Below are 16,861 nucleotides of genomic sequence, written 5' to 3' on the forward strand. Positions count from 1 at the left end.
TGTACGTATAACCACCACAAACCTTTGAAACACATCTTTGTTTTTAAATGCAACTAGTGTAAAAACTTTGTCCATTACAGTGTTTCTCAACCTTTTTAACATGGAGGAGCCCCTTGAAATAACTTTCAGGTCTTCAGGGAACCCCTGCTATGATTAATATATACACAACTTACAGTACATTAGTGTGGTGGTCAATGGGAAGAATGCCTCTTACATTGCTGATGAGGGGAAATGTCAATCTTACAAATCAGCTGTAAGGGTACAGATACAGCCAAAAAGATCATTGGTGTCACTTAAATTGACCTAAAAGGCAAAAATTGTTTTTTTTGGCCCCCAAAGGAATCTTAAATATGAACTGCAGCTGGCCCGCCACGGCTTTGAAATAGCGCCACTACTACAATTCCTGGCATTATTCGCGTCTATAGACCATAGGCTCTCTGCCTATGGGTGGCCCCGGATTGGACTTTTATAGACCCAAGTAATGCAGGGAATTGTAGTAGCAGTGCTATTTCAATGAAGAGGGAGTTCCAGTGGTGGGCCACCCATAAGATTTAGCCTGCCTCAATTTTTTCAATAAATTTTAAGGTTGGCCAGCGACTTTGTGTAAGTTTTACATTTTGGCCCACTATGTATTTGAGTTTGACACCTCTGCTCAGGAGGAACCCTGGTTGAGAAACTCACAGGCTTGAGGAAGAGATGTGACCGGGCTGTGTTACTTAAAATTGATATCAGGTCTCAATTTCAACTTCAAAACAATGAAAAAAGTTTTTAATTTCACAAACTTACTGCAGTGGAATATATATAGTTCTAATGTTTCCTGCACTTGTTTCCATCAAGAGTTTCCATAAGAACCCAATAGGTTACTGAAAACACTAGAATCCAACTAAAATTAAGTGAACATCTAATTTATAAAGTAAATAGTTTCTTTTTTAGTAAATAAATTCAATTGATTTTGGACCTTCCAGCACAACGTTCACTTTGGTTAAGTTTAGACAGACGGTGCAGTTACTGATTCTTTATGCCTATGAACCATGTCCGCTACATTTGATTCCTCACCCATGGCTGCCAATAACTAATAAATGGGGTCAGTAGTGAGTGGCTGAGTAGTAGCCAGTGCCGCTCATTGCCAAGAGTTGAAATATCAGTTAATTGAGAACCAGCACATCAGCTGGGCCTGCCAAGCAACTGGCACCTGGGAGCCACAAAAGTACTGCTATTCTCACTTACCATAGCCTGACCATTGCACAACCCAAATAGTTTAATGACACAAACACTGAAAGAACTAGAATACATTTTAATGATTATGCTTTTTTATGGAAATACAAAGTTATTAGAAATGTGTAAATGGAGAAAGATAATTAAATGAAGTTGAGTCAGCACAATTACCTTTTTTAAGTAAGACAACAGTTGCATCACAGTTGATGTTGTCATCTAAATCTGCATTACTTGCTAGTCCATTTGACAAGTTTCCTGCTCCCTTTTTATTCTTCTCAAAGCACTGATGTATGGAGGAGTTGAACCTGAATCAAGATATTCTAAATTAGATTCCAATTCAGAATGGTGAACATTTTTTCACAGAATACGGATACAATCAACTGGGAAATTACTTTTATTATACTAGATTGTAAGCTCTTTGGATCCTCTCCTCCTGTATCACTGTCTGTATTCGTCTGTCATTTGCAACCCCTATTTAATGTACAGCGCTGCGTAATATGTTGGCGCTATATAAACCCTGTTTAATAATAACAATAATAATAATATTAATTATATATTAACATTTAATCAAAAAGTGAAGATTTTTACTCCCCATGGAACAAGGTATAAAAATCCGTTGTCACAAGCTGGCAAGTTCTTTTTACTTGATTAACTTTTGACTAGGCACAACTTTAACAGAAAAAGTTCTCTTTGTTGCTTCATGTCAAAAAAAATGACATGACATGCAACCAAATTGTTCTCTCTGTATGGAATTTGGAACAGTGATATTAGTAACAGAAGATTTCAGGGTAAAGAAAACTTTTAATAGAACAAAATATCACTACTTACTTCATTATAAGGATGTAAACTGCATACATTAGAACCAAAATCATAGACTCCCACCTTCAATGAAATAGAATAAATTAAAAAGAGTTTAGCAGATATATAAGCAAAATATGAGTGTAATATCATATATAATTATATATTATACATACACATACATACACCCACAGCAAATGCTGCATTGCCATCTTTGTTTCTGCAGTTTCACTGCCTAACATCGAGTTTCTTTTGGCTCTGGTCTTTCCAAGACTGTTCAAGAGTACCTGATCATTTACTTGTGTGGAATGCCTTTAATGATGCCCTTCAATACATGTACAGAATTGAGCTCCAGTCCATTTCTTTTTTGTTACCTTCTAGGTGAGTATGACACATTCATCATGCAACCCCCTGGACACCAAAGTCACATATACTGGAGTTGTCAAGAATTGAGTTGTCAATCAAACTCATCCAGACAAGAACACAGGAAGGGTTAGGAACAACAATATCCACATGGAAAAATGGTAAATAAAATAAACCTATTCAAAACTTTCTTTAAGATTGAGAGAGGATAGTTTTATATTAAATCAAAGATTATTTTATGATGAAAGGTCCGCATTAAAGTGGAACTTCAACTTTATTTTTAGTTTTAGGTAGACTAAATTAAGATTATAAATTCTGAATGGTTTTCATTACAACCTTTTCCCCTCACGGGTCACAAGGTCTTAGTTAGAAACACAACAACTAGCTTTTAATAAAAAAAATTCAATGTGCAGACACATTAAATATTCTCACTATAAAGAATCTCTTCCTAACCTAATAGTTAAATAATATTTTCACCATATGCACCTGATATCCTCATGTCCTTTGTATAGACCTCAGAATTAAAATAAATGTGTGTTTGGGAAACCTACATGTTCTTTCAGGATTTATTACAGGAATTAGGAATGATTACAATGTTACTATACTTATTGGGACTGATTTATTAAAGCTCTCCAAGGCTAGAGAAGATACACTTTTATCAGTAAACCTTGGTGATCCAGTAAACCTGGAATGGATCTGGTCAAGGATTGAAAACATTTGTTAACAAATAGCAAATGACTTTGAAGAAATCCATTCCAGGTTCGCTGGATCACCCAGCTTCACAAATGAAAGTGTATCCTCTCCAGTCTTAAAGAGCTTTGATAAATCAGGTCCATTGCATGAATGGATAGTTGACTGCTGTATTGAACCTGGCACCACATTTATAGGCCAAAGGTGATAGTTTGCAGAAATAAAGAAGTCCCCAACACCAATAAAAATTAAACTAATTAAACCAAAAATTAAACCAATAAGTCCAACTGAAGCAATCAAAACCCATTACATAATAGGGCAGTAAAAACTGCTGCTATAGCAGACCAAAAGAAGGGGGAAACTTCAAAAAAGTTATTTTTGTAAGTGCAAACTGTCAACCTTCGGCCTCTACATGCGGTGCTCCGTTTAATATAGCATATAACTGTCCATTTATTCAAAAAGTATAGTAACCTTGTAACCATTCCTAAAGAAGCAGCCCAGTTCTGGGAAATGTGTTGAATGGACTGTTGATTCCCCTACCCCGGATTTGATCCTGAGATATAATTAAGGGTCTCACATGGGTCATCAATGGAGGTCTTTTTAAGCACTCATGTACTATGTAACAAAGTTTTTAATATTATGTATAAAGATATCTTTTTAATGTGTTGAAATAACATTTGTAAAAAAATACTGAAAAAACTTTGAAAAGTCCCACTTTTGTGAACCAGCTGGTTCCTACGCCCCATGAATTAGCCAATTTAATTTAGTACAGGGTATTGTTTATGAATACCAACAAAACTACATATTTTTTTACTATCCGATAACATGTAGGCCCAACAGATTGTACTAATTTACCAATGCAGCTTGAATTCTTACTTCAAAGGTAACCCCAAAAATTTACTTACCAGGCGACTTTTTCATCATAAATAAACTGTAAAAAAGCAAAAAAAACAGGATATGTTAATGTGCATAATAATTACAAGTAATCTGAGAACCAAATTCTATTTTGCGGATTTCTGTAATGAGAAATTGTATACGTGATGTATGTATGTGATACATACAATTAAAACTAAATATTAATATTAATTTTCACATTCCCCAATATTTCCCAAACTAACCGAAAAGGTTTTTGCTTTAGTTTTACTGCTATAGTTAGCCATTTCAAACTCAATCCCTTCTTCTCCTTTTTGCAATATATTTTGTTGATTTTGTTCTCTTGGTTTTAACTGAAGTGTATATCACTGTTTCATGACTCCAATCTTCAAGGAGCAGCACTAGGTCATGTTTTTCAGACTTCTAGGCAGCTGCAAAGCTGTGATAACTAAAAACAGTGTAGAAGAAATTATTTTGTCTATGATTGTTTGAACAGATCTGTGAACATTTCTAAGTTTGTTTTGGGAAAGTCAGCGAAAATAGATTAAGCCAAACTATAGAAGTAATTCCAAATAATTATTAGCAAACTTTTTCTCAGAACTCAGAAAGTTTGTTTGGTCACCTAAAGTCCACAACTAAGAGGCATGTTTTGGGGCTGATTTGCTAAAGGCGTATTTTGAATATTAAATACCCATTCAAGAAAATTTTGCTTATTTGTTTTAATTCCCTTCAGCCTGATATGGTTTAAGTGAAAAAGAGTACAATCATATTCCTATCTTCAAATAAAGTACCTTCATGGCAGGCATGTCAAATTGGTATCCAATGCAGCCCTTAATGGTTTAAGGATTTAGAATAAATGAAGTTCCATCTGTTCTACAGTTGATAATGGCTATTGTACTTACCATCATTTTGCAGCTGAATACCTAAACTGACCCTGCTAGTAAAGGGTCACTTGTATCTAAACCCACATCTGTTATAAGAAGAGGAATTATACTTAGCTCCCTAGCTGCTGCAAGTATACTACTCTTTAGGTGTGTGGAATACATGATCCCCCACTGCACACCATGGTTCCTGGCTCATACATCACTACAGATATCCATGCATATGACCTATTTGACCAGCCAAATGATTGCAGTGGCTCAGGAGAAGCAAAGCAGTGGCATTTTAGGACACCGTCCTCTGGAAAGGTGAGTATATCCCCAACTACTTTTTAAAAGTAGAATTTTAAAGAGACTTTGTACAAGAGAAAGTGAATATATTCTTTACCTATACATAGCAAAGTAACACCCCGACATTTAATAAAGGCCCCAAACACTTATACTTTTTTTTTTTTTCTGTTCAGCTATTTTCAATGGAAAGCTTTGTTAAAGTAATGAGCCATCGGAGTTATAACTTACACAGAGCTATAGGCTTTCCATGTGATAGCACATGAAGAGTATCACATGCTTCCCCATACACAGATGTTCCAGTTTTTTTCCTTGGGCTCCATGAGATCAGTATGCATTGAGTATAGGCTGCAGGAGATGGGAGGATTAAAGAACAGCTGCTGCTTAACCCTAAAATCCATGAGTTTGACATGCCTTCTATGTTAGAATTGTAATCACGCTGCAATATTCCAACTGTCGCTAGATGGCATCTCGATACTATTATTCTTGCACCTTCTGAATGGAATCCTGTTGGGCTGTTCTCTTAAAATTTGTGCAAAAAGACAAAAATATTTCCTAGAAGGTTTGAGTGCTTTGAAAGAAAACTGTCTCCTATACATAAGAATGGCAGATACATCTCATACACAATTTACATGTAGAAAAGTTAAGATGCTAGGCTATTTTAAAAGGCCGTTTACTACAACGGCTTGAGAGCGAAATACGTAGCAACTGACACTAAACTACGAAGGATGCTCAATGTTATCCTACACAATGCTATGAATCTAAATGACCATTAGCTGCGAGAAGAGCAATGTAATCATCTTCAGATAGTTTATGGTCATATTGCACCACTTCAATTGCTGCGGCAGAGGCCATTCCTCATTCCAGGGGAGATTTAAAAGAAATTGAAGTCAGATGAATTGTGCTGAAAATGACAGCATTTAAGGCTGAATGTGATCTTAGAACACGACTTAACACCCTGAAGGAGCAATAAAGCAAAGGTTTATTCCAATAAATCATTCTTCCTGCGTTCATGCACATCAGTAAAATGTACACTTTAGTAAAATCCTCCATCTGTTCACAATTCACTATTTAATAGAAGCAAGTGACTGTGGACTTTTTGGGGCTATTTTGTTGCTTTGTTTTTTTATTATATTTGTAACAATTTAACTAGAAATTTCTGCTGTACACAAGCAGCCTTGGACAAAAAAAGTGATATTAATTTATTTTCCCTCACCCTCCTACCCACAAGTAACTGGCCTTTATCTTCTTTACTACCACCCTCCAAAATAAAATCTTACAAGTAACTTCCCCTTCATATCCTTCACTGACCCCCGTCCACAATAAAAACTTTCAAGTGTCTGGCTTTTCAGCTCTATCATTGCCTCCTTTCGATATGTGATGGAGTTTGGCCTTCCAGCTCTTTGACACTCTCCAGCTCTCTTAACACAACAAAAACGTTCAAGCAGTTGGCCTTTCAGCTCTTTTACTGACATTTTGCAAACAGAAATGGTTAAGCTGTTGGTCTTTCTGCTCCTTCACTGCTTCTCTCCACAAAAGAAAATGTTAAAGCAGCTGACCTTCTAGTACCTTCACTGTCCCTCTCTGCAATGTAAATGTGCAAGCAGCTGGCCTTCCAGCACCTTTACTCCTCTACGCTATTTTATTGTAAAGGTGACTGATCTTTAGCTTCATTTGACCATAGAGGTACAAACACCTATACAGCTGGAGGCGTATAAAGCAACCATAGCTTTTACTATATTACCAATGTAGAAGATGGCAGGAAAACTGAACAAATTGAAAAGAGCTTGTTTATCCCTGCTTGCTTTCTTAACTGCACTATTTTTAGAATAATACTTTTTCAATTAATTAAAATTTTGCTCCTTTTTCCCCATAAATGTACCACTTTTGGTAAGGTATTGCTATTTAGATTGTAAGCTCTTCTGGGCACGGTCCTCTTATCCTAATGTGTCACTATTTGCGTCTGTCTGTTATTTGTAACTTCTATATAATGTACAGCGTTGTGTAATATGTTGGCCCTATATAAATACTGTTTAATAATAATAATTTCTTTTAGACTACTGTTTTAACAGCCAAAAGTGTTTCTATTGCTTTCAAAGCTGAAGTTAAAGTATGGTACTGTTAGTACTTTGTCCTGATAATAGCTTGGTGTAGCCCTGTGCACAGGAGTACTTAGATGGGAGGAGGGTACATAGATAAAGTCAGACTTTGTTGTGAACATGCTGAAAGGATGAGCAGGAAGAATGAGGAGAGTATTGTCATTATTATGTGTTTTCATTAGTGTTCTTAAGCATGGAAGTTGGGGGGGGGGGGGGGGTGGCTGAGGATTTATCTGTGCTCTCTGGTATGGCTGCCTGGATCACAAAAGTGGCTTCACAGAATAACATAATATATAGGCAGATAACATGGAATCGAAAAAAAGGAAAAAAAAAGGAAATGGTATACTGCCATACTAGAACAGCAGATTTGCCCTTATTTACATATATGTAGCAAAACATTGGATTTCCTTAGATAAAATCATGCCTATGAAGTGGTTAACCTATTTTTAACTGCTAACATTTTAAGTAAGCCCATCACTCATTCAAAATATAGTTTTATATATATATATATATATATATATACATTAAAGGAGACTCAAAAAAGTAGTGATGGGTTCACTTTTAAGTCAATATTGGCCCAATGTGTGCCAACTTCTGGCCAGCAAAGTAAAGAGTGAAAACTAGTTTCAAATCCTGTTGAGTAAGAGTTAGAAAAACCAGAAAGTTGTTTTTTTTTTTTGGCAGACGATGGAACATTTATTCAAGTAGTCAGTATAGGTATCAGCTAGACAGAGCACACCTATCACATTGAAGGGGTCAAAGTATTTGCAATCCAGATAGCATCAAGTGGCATAAAGGCAGGTAAGTCTCAGATCCTGGTGCGTTTCGCAGATTGGCTTCTTCAGGAACAGAACATAGTGGTTTTGTGATAGGTCAGGTCACAAACCCAACACAATGTTAAACTGTGGATGAATATTAAAGTAGTTTCACAAACTCTTTTTTAAACTGGGTTTAATATTAGTTTTCACTCATATAAGAACTATTTATTTAGCTATTTATTTAGCTATTCAGAAACCCCCCTTCTATGTGCCTTTCTGAAACAAGGTTCAATTTTGTTACTAGGGCTTGATGTCCCCCATATGCCATTCCCATGAGCACCCTTCCTATTAAATAGCAGTGGAAAAGGGCTTCTTTTAGAAGGAATTTAGGACAGGTCACAAGAAGAAAAGGGATCATATTTTAAGGTAGACTTTCTTGCTATAAAAGGTAAACAACAAGAATTGTATGCTGATTTCTTGTAGGCATGGATTTTTCATAGGTTTAAAATTTGGAAATAGCAGACAAGTTCCCATTAAACCAATTTCAAGGACAGTTTAGAGCTGGTCTGATATAATCATCATGCCTAACACTGTCTTCAGTCATGGAAACTACATTTCTAGTAAAGGCATGTCAAATTTATGTATACTTAATTGCATTAGAAATCAAAAAACAAAAACTCTAATCCAGTCTGTTTCCATAGACCCAGCTTTCCTCTCGCACAGAGTGTGAAATCAGGCTGTCAACAGAAAAGTCAAAAATAGTTTTTGTATAACAACACTGTTTAGCCTGCTTTGAGCGCTTGTTTGAGGGGGAAAAGATGTAGGAGTAGATTACCACAGTAATATTATGTTTACATGAATGTGGAATGGCAAGGTTTACTTAAAGAAGAATCTTGCAGCTTCCAGATAAACTCCATGCAGATGTAAGACTTTAGAGGGTTGTTGGGCATGGATGGGGTAAAGTTATCCTTCAACTTTTAAGCTAAACTGAATGCAGAATGTTAATCAATTAGCCATGGTAAAGACTAATCAAAGACTACTTCTTCAGAGCCACTCATGGAAAATAGTTTTCACTAAACTGAGACATATTTTAGAACATGAGGATATTGTCTCATAATTCTGATTATTATCTTAGAATTTTATGTGTAATATTTTAAAATTCAAACTTTAATCCAAGCTCTATAGCTATTTTTTACACCTACACTTTGGAAAGTGATATAATGGTTTTCTTAAACCTGTTTCTGAAATGTACATCAACAAGTTTTAATTTTTGAGCTGAAGTATGATCTGCAGTTTCCATAGTGCCATTTATTATTTATGTGGAATTGTTGTTCAACAGTATTTGTAATTTTACTCATGGTATGATGTCCCTGTAAGCAGATGGTTCAGATACAACCTGAGCATCTGTTGGAGCCAAGCCTTATAAACATATATTAGTACTAACAGAACAGTAGGGATATAACGGTCAAGGTTGAATTCACACAGCTGTTCTTTTTGCAATTCCATTTCTTTGTCCCTCATACAAAAGTAAAACAATCATCTTTCTGTTATAATAGAGGATTAAAACCCTCATATAAACCATCTATTCATAAAAGTGTCAAAATATGCAAAATCCAAAGTAGTGATAATCTGGGATTGTGTATGATATAAAGAATATGTCAAAATTCCAAAACTCTGCAAGAGGATTATATGAAGGGTAACTAAATATGTACATAAGAGGCCGATTTACATACTGGGCCTGATTTATTAAAGCTCCCCAAGGCTGGAGAGAATACACTTTCATCAGTGAAGCTGGGTGATCCAGCAAACCTGGAATGGATTTATTCAATGTCATGAGCTATTTGCTAGCAAATGCTTTGAATTCTGGACCAGATCCATCCCAGGTTTGCTGGATCACCCAGCTTCACTGATGAAAGTTAATAAATCAGGGCCATAGTACTGGTGACCCTATGGGCATGCGACAATTCGGAATTATTACTTTTCTTAGGAAAATAATTTGTCTTTCAAGGGCTCAGTGCTAGATAAAAATTATATTTTACTGTACTAAAAAGACCTAAATTTATAACCTAAATTTAGTTTTTTTTCATTTATGGATCTTTTTAATATTAACTTGTGTCAAACAAAATGCAAGGGGTGCTATTTACAGTGCAACTTAAATTCTGCTGTGAACCTCCGTAAAGTGATCTTTTGCAATCTAGGTAGGTGGTTATTGGAGAAAAGGACAGGCTATGTCTGGAATACCTACTATCATCTGTTTAATCACTGCCCAGCATGTGCTGCTCAGTGTTGGTTGACGGCATTCCCGTCTTCCCTTGTGTGTGCCTGGAATTAATAAACACTTGCATTTACGTCATCTTGGCACAGCCAATTGGGATTGGGGAAGATCTTCTTTGGAAGGTGAAAAAGGAGGATAATGGTACCCTATGATAGATGAGTAAATTGAGGTTTTAGTTCCACTTTGAGTAACCAAAAGACATGAGATGATGTTTTCATAATTCAGCCATAAAGCCACAAAAATAGCCATAAAGCCATAAAGGATCTAATGTCTATAGGGGTCGATATTCAAGCTTTCACAATTACTATTCTGTCCCAAATAAGCATAGCCAGCAGTGTCTGTGGGCGCTGACCCTCTCTGCCTATTTCTCCTTGTAATGACTTGACACAAATGCTTAAACTTCCTAAAAGGTAACTGTGTTGTGCTATAGAAGGAAGAGGAAGATGAGCCTTAGCATTACCATTCTATCTACACACATTCATCTGAACCAAATAATAAATAGGCATGCAACATGTCCTCTTATCGCAAACAGAATCATGTATTATGGGCAGCACGGTGGCTCAGGGGATAGCACTCCGGCCTTTGCAGCACTAGGTCCCAGGTTCAATCCCCAGCCAGGACATTATCTGCATGGAGTTTGTAGGTTCTCCCCGTCTGTGTGGGTTTCCTCCCACATCCCAAAACATGCAGTTAGGTTCATTGGCTTTTCCCTAACAATTGACCTAAGACTAATTGATAGATTGTGAGCTCCTTTGAGGGACAGTTAGTGACACGCCTATGGACTTTGTACAGCACTGTGTGATATGATGGTGCTATAAAAATACTGTATAATAATAATGTATTGGCACAATTAATTTCTGTATCCTACCTAATTAATGGAAGGACCAGGCAGTTCTTGGTAGGAAGGGGAGGGGGCAATAATACATATGGTCTAAGGTATGTGAGCCTACTAAAGATAAATTCTTACTCTGAACAGCTGGGTGCCTTAAAAAAGATCTACAAAGAACAACATTGAAAAGAGCTGAAAGCCATATATGCCTCACAAACCACTAATTGAAGATCATTGTTCTAGTGAGAGGTACAGTTTAATTGGTCTCATGAGAATTAATAGGGTTAAAGAGCTTGCTAAAACATTGAAAATTAAAGGAAGACACATGCAGGACATAGTTCAAACTAGGAACAAATGTGGCAAATCACTGGAGAAGTCACATTGAGAAGTTTGAAATAAACCATATAATCCATTATTACAGGGAGAAATGGAAAACGAGCTAAAAGCCTGTGTCCGTCTCCCAACTGTAACAAAAGGATTTGACTCAATTATGTATCTGTATTGTTTACAATCAATTATCTCCACATCATTTCCCATATGTAATGCAAAGCCATTATGTATCATTCATAGAGAATCTCTTCCAAATCCCGTTCATATAAACTTATTGGTCGCTTGCCAAATTATTTCAGCTGCAACTGCTCGATAAGAATATTATGCAGTCAACAATTTCCTTATCTAGCCGACGGACTGAAATAAAAAAAAATATTCTCTCTTTCAAGCAGCTGTTGGATTGACTGTATAATGAGCCTGAGATTATGTTAATTATGATAATGCAAACTGCACTTAAATTTCAATCAGCTAAGCAGGTTAAGGTGGCAATGTGACAGAAAACATTTTGCCATAGCGTTGACACTGGACAGGCCACCGTCATATTGTGCCACTTACATGAACCTACTTCCATGACCGCTACTGCATCTCTGATGCAAGACATCTAAGCAACATGTAGATTGCTGAGCACGTAGCCGGAGAAAAGTGCCTTTTATTTTCACTTGGCAGCTGCTTCAGATGTAAGCAAATGTTAATTTATTTTCTTACATTGCATACAGATGGCACTGAAGTTTATCAAGATGGCAGAGCTCCCTGCCTTCGTGTAAACACAAAGGGGCCTATTTATGAAGCTGTCAGCAAATACAGGTTTTTCCCAGCCTAGATGCACCGGAAATGATAATGTCCTGTCAGCCAGAGCCAGATTACCCACCAAGAAACCTAGACAGAAGTCTAAGGTGCTATGTATGCCTGGGGGTCCAGCTAACACATCCATTCTCCTGCAGTATAACAGGAAAATAGTGCAATCCGTCAAAGCTCTGCCCCTGCCAGCAACTTTTCCCTGGAGGATGCACTGAAGGCAGTTATTGTACAATGGTTTAGGCCATGGCACTACAGACAAAACAAATGGGGAACATCTCTGCCTGATACATTCTTTATCAATCTCTATCAAAGGGTTAGGTAAGCTACATCAGGTACGTTGGGTCTGTGCTGTGAATGAACAGTTTGCCTGGTGAATGTTAAAAAAAACAATAGTTGGTGGTAGGTCTGAGAAATGTGTTTTTATATAGCCCAAGCACTTGTAGTTTAAATCCCTATGCACTTGTAAAATTTCACACCCACTTGTAAAATGCAGAAAAAAGCACAGGAAGAGGTGTATACTAACACATGAGCAGTGTAACATGTTAGCACTTATAAATTACATGTCTGTGCACAGCATTGCACCAAACTAATTTTGTTTAGGTATGTCTGATTGAACATATGTCTCATAGATCTGATGGAGGTGGGAAGAGAACTCACATTATTATATAGTACAAAGAAAACATAATCATGGCTGGTCCACTGTCCCTCTGTCCTTGCCAGGAAACCCTATTAGAGCTAAGGCTCCCCTTTGGACACCTCTTAACTTTCAGCTAGGATAATAAAATGATCTCAGGCAAAGAACAGTTCTGTGTATGTCCATCTAAAACTTTTTTTATTTTAGTTTTGAATATAGTAGGAAAGAGATCCCCAATTTTTGTTGCTCTTTGGCGGCAACAATTTGAGAGATTTCCTCTTATTTCTTGTTATGCTGAAAATCTTTTATCCGGTAGGAAGAAAAGCAATGGTTACATAGGTAGTTAGGTTGAGAAGAGACATAATTCCATCAATTTAAACCACTAGGGAAATAAACATATCCCAGGTAAAACACCACAAACATGGTTGGTCCAGAGGAAGGCAAAAAAAAAAAAACTGGGTTAATTTGCTCCAGCAGGGGAAAAAATTCCTTTCTGATTCCATGAGGCATGCTCAGCCCATGGACGATCAACGAACGACCGTACACAAGAACGATGTTCAACGATCGTCGTCCAATCCGATCCGCCTGGTCTGGTCGTTCGTTTCCAACGAGTTTCCTCGTTCGTCGGCTTCGTTGGTTACTTTTTTACGAACGATTTTTTGCCCAATCGATCGTTCGTCGTTCGATTGGAACGATAAAAATTGGAAGTGTGTACGCACCTTTACAGTGAAGAATCCCTTCCTTATCCGGATATAAGGAACACAAAAAGTGCCCTCTTGTCCTTGACCTTGAAGTGAATAATTGAAAAGCGAAAAAAACTCCCTATATAGACGATTTATATATTTATACAGGGTGATCATATCCCCCCTTATACCTTCTCAAGGGAGAATAAATTCAGTTCAGCTAATCTCTCCTTATAGCTGAGCTCCTCCAGTCATTTTACTAGTTTAGTTGCTCTTGCACTCTCTCCAATTCCACAATGACCTTTTTGTGAAATGGTGCCCAAAACTGGACTGCATATTCCAAATAAGGTCTGACCAATGCTTTGTACAGGGACAGGACATAAAACAAAGGCTTTTCTTCAGTAGAGTAGGGAAATGCTAGAACTTCCATCAGAGTTTTATTTGTCTGTACCACTTTTGTAGAATTTCCCTGTACTGTCTGGTATACCTATTGTCAGGAGAATAGGAAGAAATGATACATCTATCTCAAGGAAGCCCCAAACAACAGAAAATGTTTGCAACTTTAAAACTAAAGGGCAAGCAGGGTGGTATCAGATTGGCAGGAACCTTCACAATTGCTGCTCCAGGGCCATGGACATACCCATTTTCAACTGATTGGTAAATCCCTAAAGCCAGTCAGTAAATGTACAACATTGGAGCAAATTGAACCAGGGTTTTTTTGCCTTCCTCTGGATCAACTTTGTTTATAGAGTTTTATTTCTGATATGTTTATTTCCCTAATAATTAACCTTAAAGGACGTATGTCTTTATTCAACTTAACTATGTACCCTTGGGCCAGTTGGTTAGCAGTGGCTCATGGCAACCATGCCACAGTACCCCCATGCATAGTAAAATGGGAACATAATTCATGCCAGTCAGCCAGTTCATTGAATATAGTGCACTACTAATCTATGTAATAATCTCTTATTTCAGCAGTTTTACACAGAGATAGAGAGTGATTGTAATGGCTAATCTACTTTACAGCTAGTGGTTAATCTAATAATAATCTAATAGTGGTTCATCTAAATAACAACAATATGGATATCTGTGTATGCACAAAAAGTCATATAACAATGGAAAATGCTGTAAAAAAAAACTTAAATTACCTTACTAATAAATTATTACTATACATATCATGATCTTTCAATATTGGGAAAAATTATGAAATGTAAATAAAAAAAATCTGAATGCACCCCTTTACTCAGTTTTATCTAGAAACATGTTAACAGTGTTATCCATTCTACTGTTGTTTAACTTGTTCACAGCAGGTCTCATGTGTATTTATTGTGAATTTGCTGTTATTTGCATAAGGTGCACAAGGGCATGAAATTAGGATGCCTCTGTAAATTAAGACCAGTTGTTAAATGCATTCAGCTACACAAAGAAGCTAAACAGGTATTTTCATAGAGACTCAAATCAACATCTTATCATTACCAGTAAACATATCTAGACACTGTACATAGCAAACATATCACCAAGTGATATTTGTATATACTGTATTGTCGAAATGTACACTTTAGTAAAAAATAAACCTTAAAAGTATAAAAACAATGCAGTCAGACTGCCGAGGATTTTTTTTAATGTCCATTTATAGCTGATGTGCACCTGGCCCCTTCCTTAAAATCCACCTGTTGTCTGTGGGGGAAAGATTATAGTACTCGAATGCCACATCTTGCATTAAACACTGCTATGTTTTGTTGACCTTTAGCCTCAAACAGCTGACTGGTACTCTTTCGGTGGTTTTTGCTTCCTGGTGGAAACAGGTGTAAAGGTTTCCCTTATCGTCTATACGAGAGGGAACTACTGCCACTGTTAACAAAATAGCTTGCTTATGCTTTGAAGAATATTGCATTCATATATAATCTATACCAACATATGTTAAAAAAACAGTCATTAGAAAATGTGATAAATATACTTACCACAATAAGAGCGACAACAGAAAGAGTGTAATATGATGCATCTCGTAACAAGCACCATGAAGTTAAGACGACCACCTGACAAAATATAGACAATACAAACATTGGTTAGAAAACAGAAAGAAAGTAAAAGGTTGCATTGTCTTTCACAATCTGTGTATGTCCATCTAAAACTTTTTTAGATTTTAGAGTTAGATTTTATTTTCTATTTTCGAACCTAGAAAATCTACAAATTGAATTGGCATGGTAACATTGGTAAAAAAAAACAAAAAAAACTTTATTTTCCTTCCTTTATTTTTAATTTATCAGGCATCCAACCAGCAGTTGTGCCACAAAGTCAATGGGTTATAATAGAATGCACTGGGTACAAAACTATATACAACCATATCATAAAAAGATCTGGTCCACTGATCATAAAAATGTATGAACCTATTTAATTAGGAATTTCGTCTTTTCCAATTCTACTAGATTCCCTTCAGTTCTAAAGGTATTTTTAGGTCAACAGCTCATGTCATAGTAAGAAGCCTAGAATGACTGAAATCTCTTGAGTTGTTTAATGAATTACATCCTTGTTTTTCTACTTAGACCAAAGACTGGCATTGTCAGCAATTATAAAAATTCTTAAAATTAGGTGGTCAGGGAATTTTAAACCCAAATCCAGTTTGGGCAAAAAAGACAAATGTTGATCACCCACTGATGGACCCATTGCTGTTCTCCTTGAATGATGCCTGTTATTTAACAAACATTGTATTAGCCCAAGGTGTGGAGGAACTCTACCACACTAAATTACAGGAGAATGATAGTAATCACAGCATTTATGTGATATCAACAGACTGGACTGAGGACACCTAGGAAAAACTTGCTTTGATAAAGAAGAGCAGGTAAACAGTAAGAGGCCAAGCATTTCTTGAGTGAAGCTTGAATCCTACAGCCAGAAATAACATGACCTATGTACAAACTATGAAATATGTTAGTTGAAAAATATATCTTTCTCCAGCAGCTGTAGAAATAGTAAACTCATATTAACAACATAACAACATATTTACATGTAGTCCCCGGGTTAGATACGAGATAGAGACTGTAGGTTTGTCATTAGGTTGAATTTGTATGTAAGTCGGAACAGGCACAATATTTTAATATATACAATTGGGACAGATGTTTCTCTCAACATAATATTAGGCAGCATGGTGTCAGTTACTGTATAAAATCCTCACTGTGAGTTAAACACAAACAAAAAAAAAACTTTTTTGGAGCCTAGACATTTATTAACTTCTGGAGCAAGCTGTACTTTGATATGCAAAAATAAACAACTACAGAGATTGTCTTGGTCATTAAAGAGTTTACAGAGGCTGCAGAAAGAGCTCACCCCCCTAGGATCACTCACAACCTCAGCTG

General features: G+C 36.5%; 1 protein-coding gene across 1 annotated transcript in view; it reads right to left on the reverse strand.

Annotated features, from left to right (window-relative positions):
* The window catches only part of SLC24A3 (solute carrier family 24 member 3), a 215,611-nt gene that overhangs the window by 27,747 nt on the left and 171,003 nt on the right, over nt 1–16,861 (reverse strand). The window contains exons 7-10 of the mRNA XM_072409413.1: nt 15,470–15,544; nt 3,972–3,997; nt 2,044–2,097; nt 1,387–1,520 (exon numbers count right to left, since the gene is read on the reverse strand). Coding sequence (XP_072265514.1) covers nt 1,387–1,520; nt 2,044–2,097; nt 3,972–3,997; nt 15,470–15,544 — 289 coding nt within the window. The remainder of the gene's footprint in view (nt 1–1,386; nt 1,521–2,043; nt 2,098–3,971; nt 3,998–15,469; nt 15,545–16,861) is intronic.

Source organism: Pyxicephalus adspersus, chromosome 4 (genome assembly GCF_032062135.1).
Source record: "Pyxicephalus adspersus chromosome 4, UCB_Pads_2.0, whole genome shotgun sequence".
Lineage (NCBI taxonomy): Eukaryota > Metazoa > Chordata > Amphibia > Anura > Pyxicephalidae > Pyxicephalus > Pyxicephalus adspersus.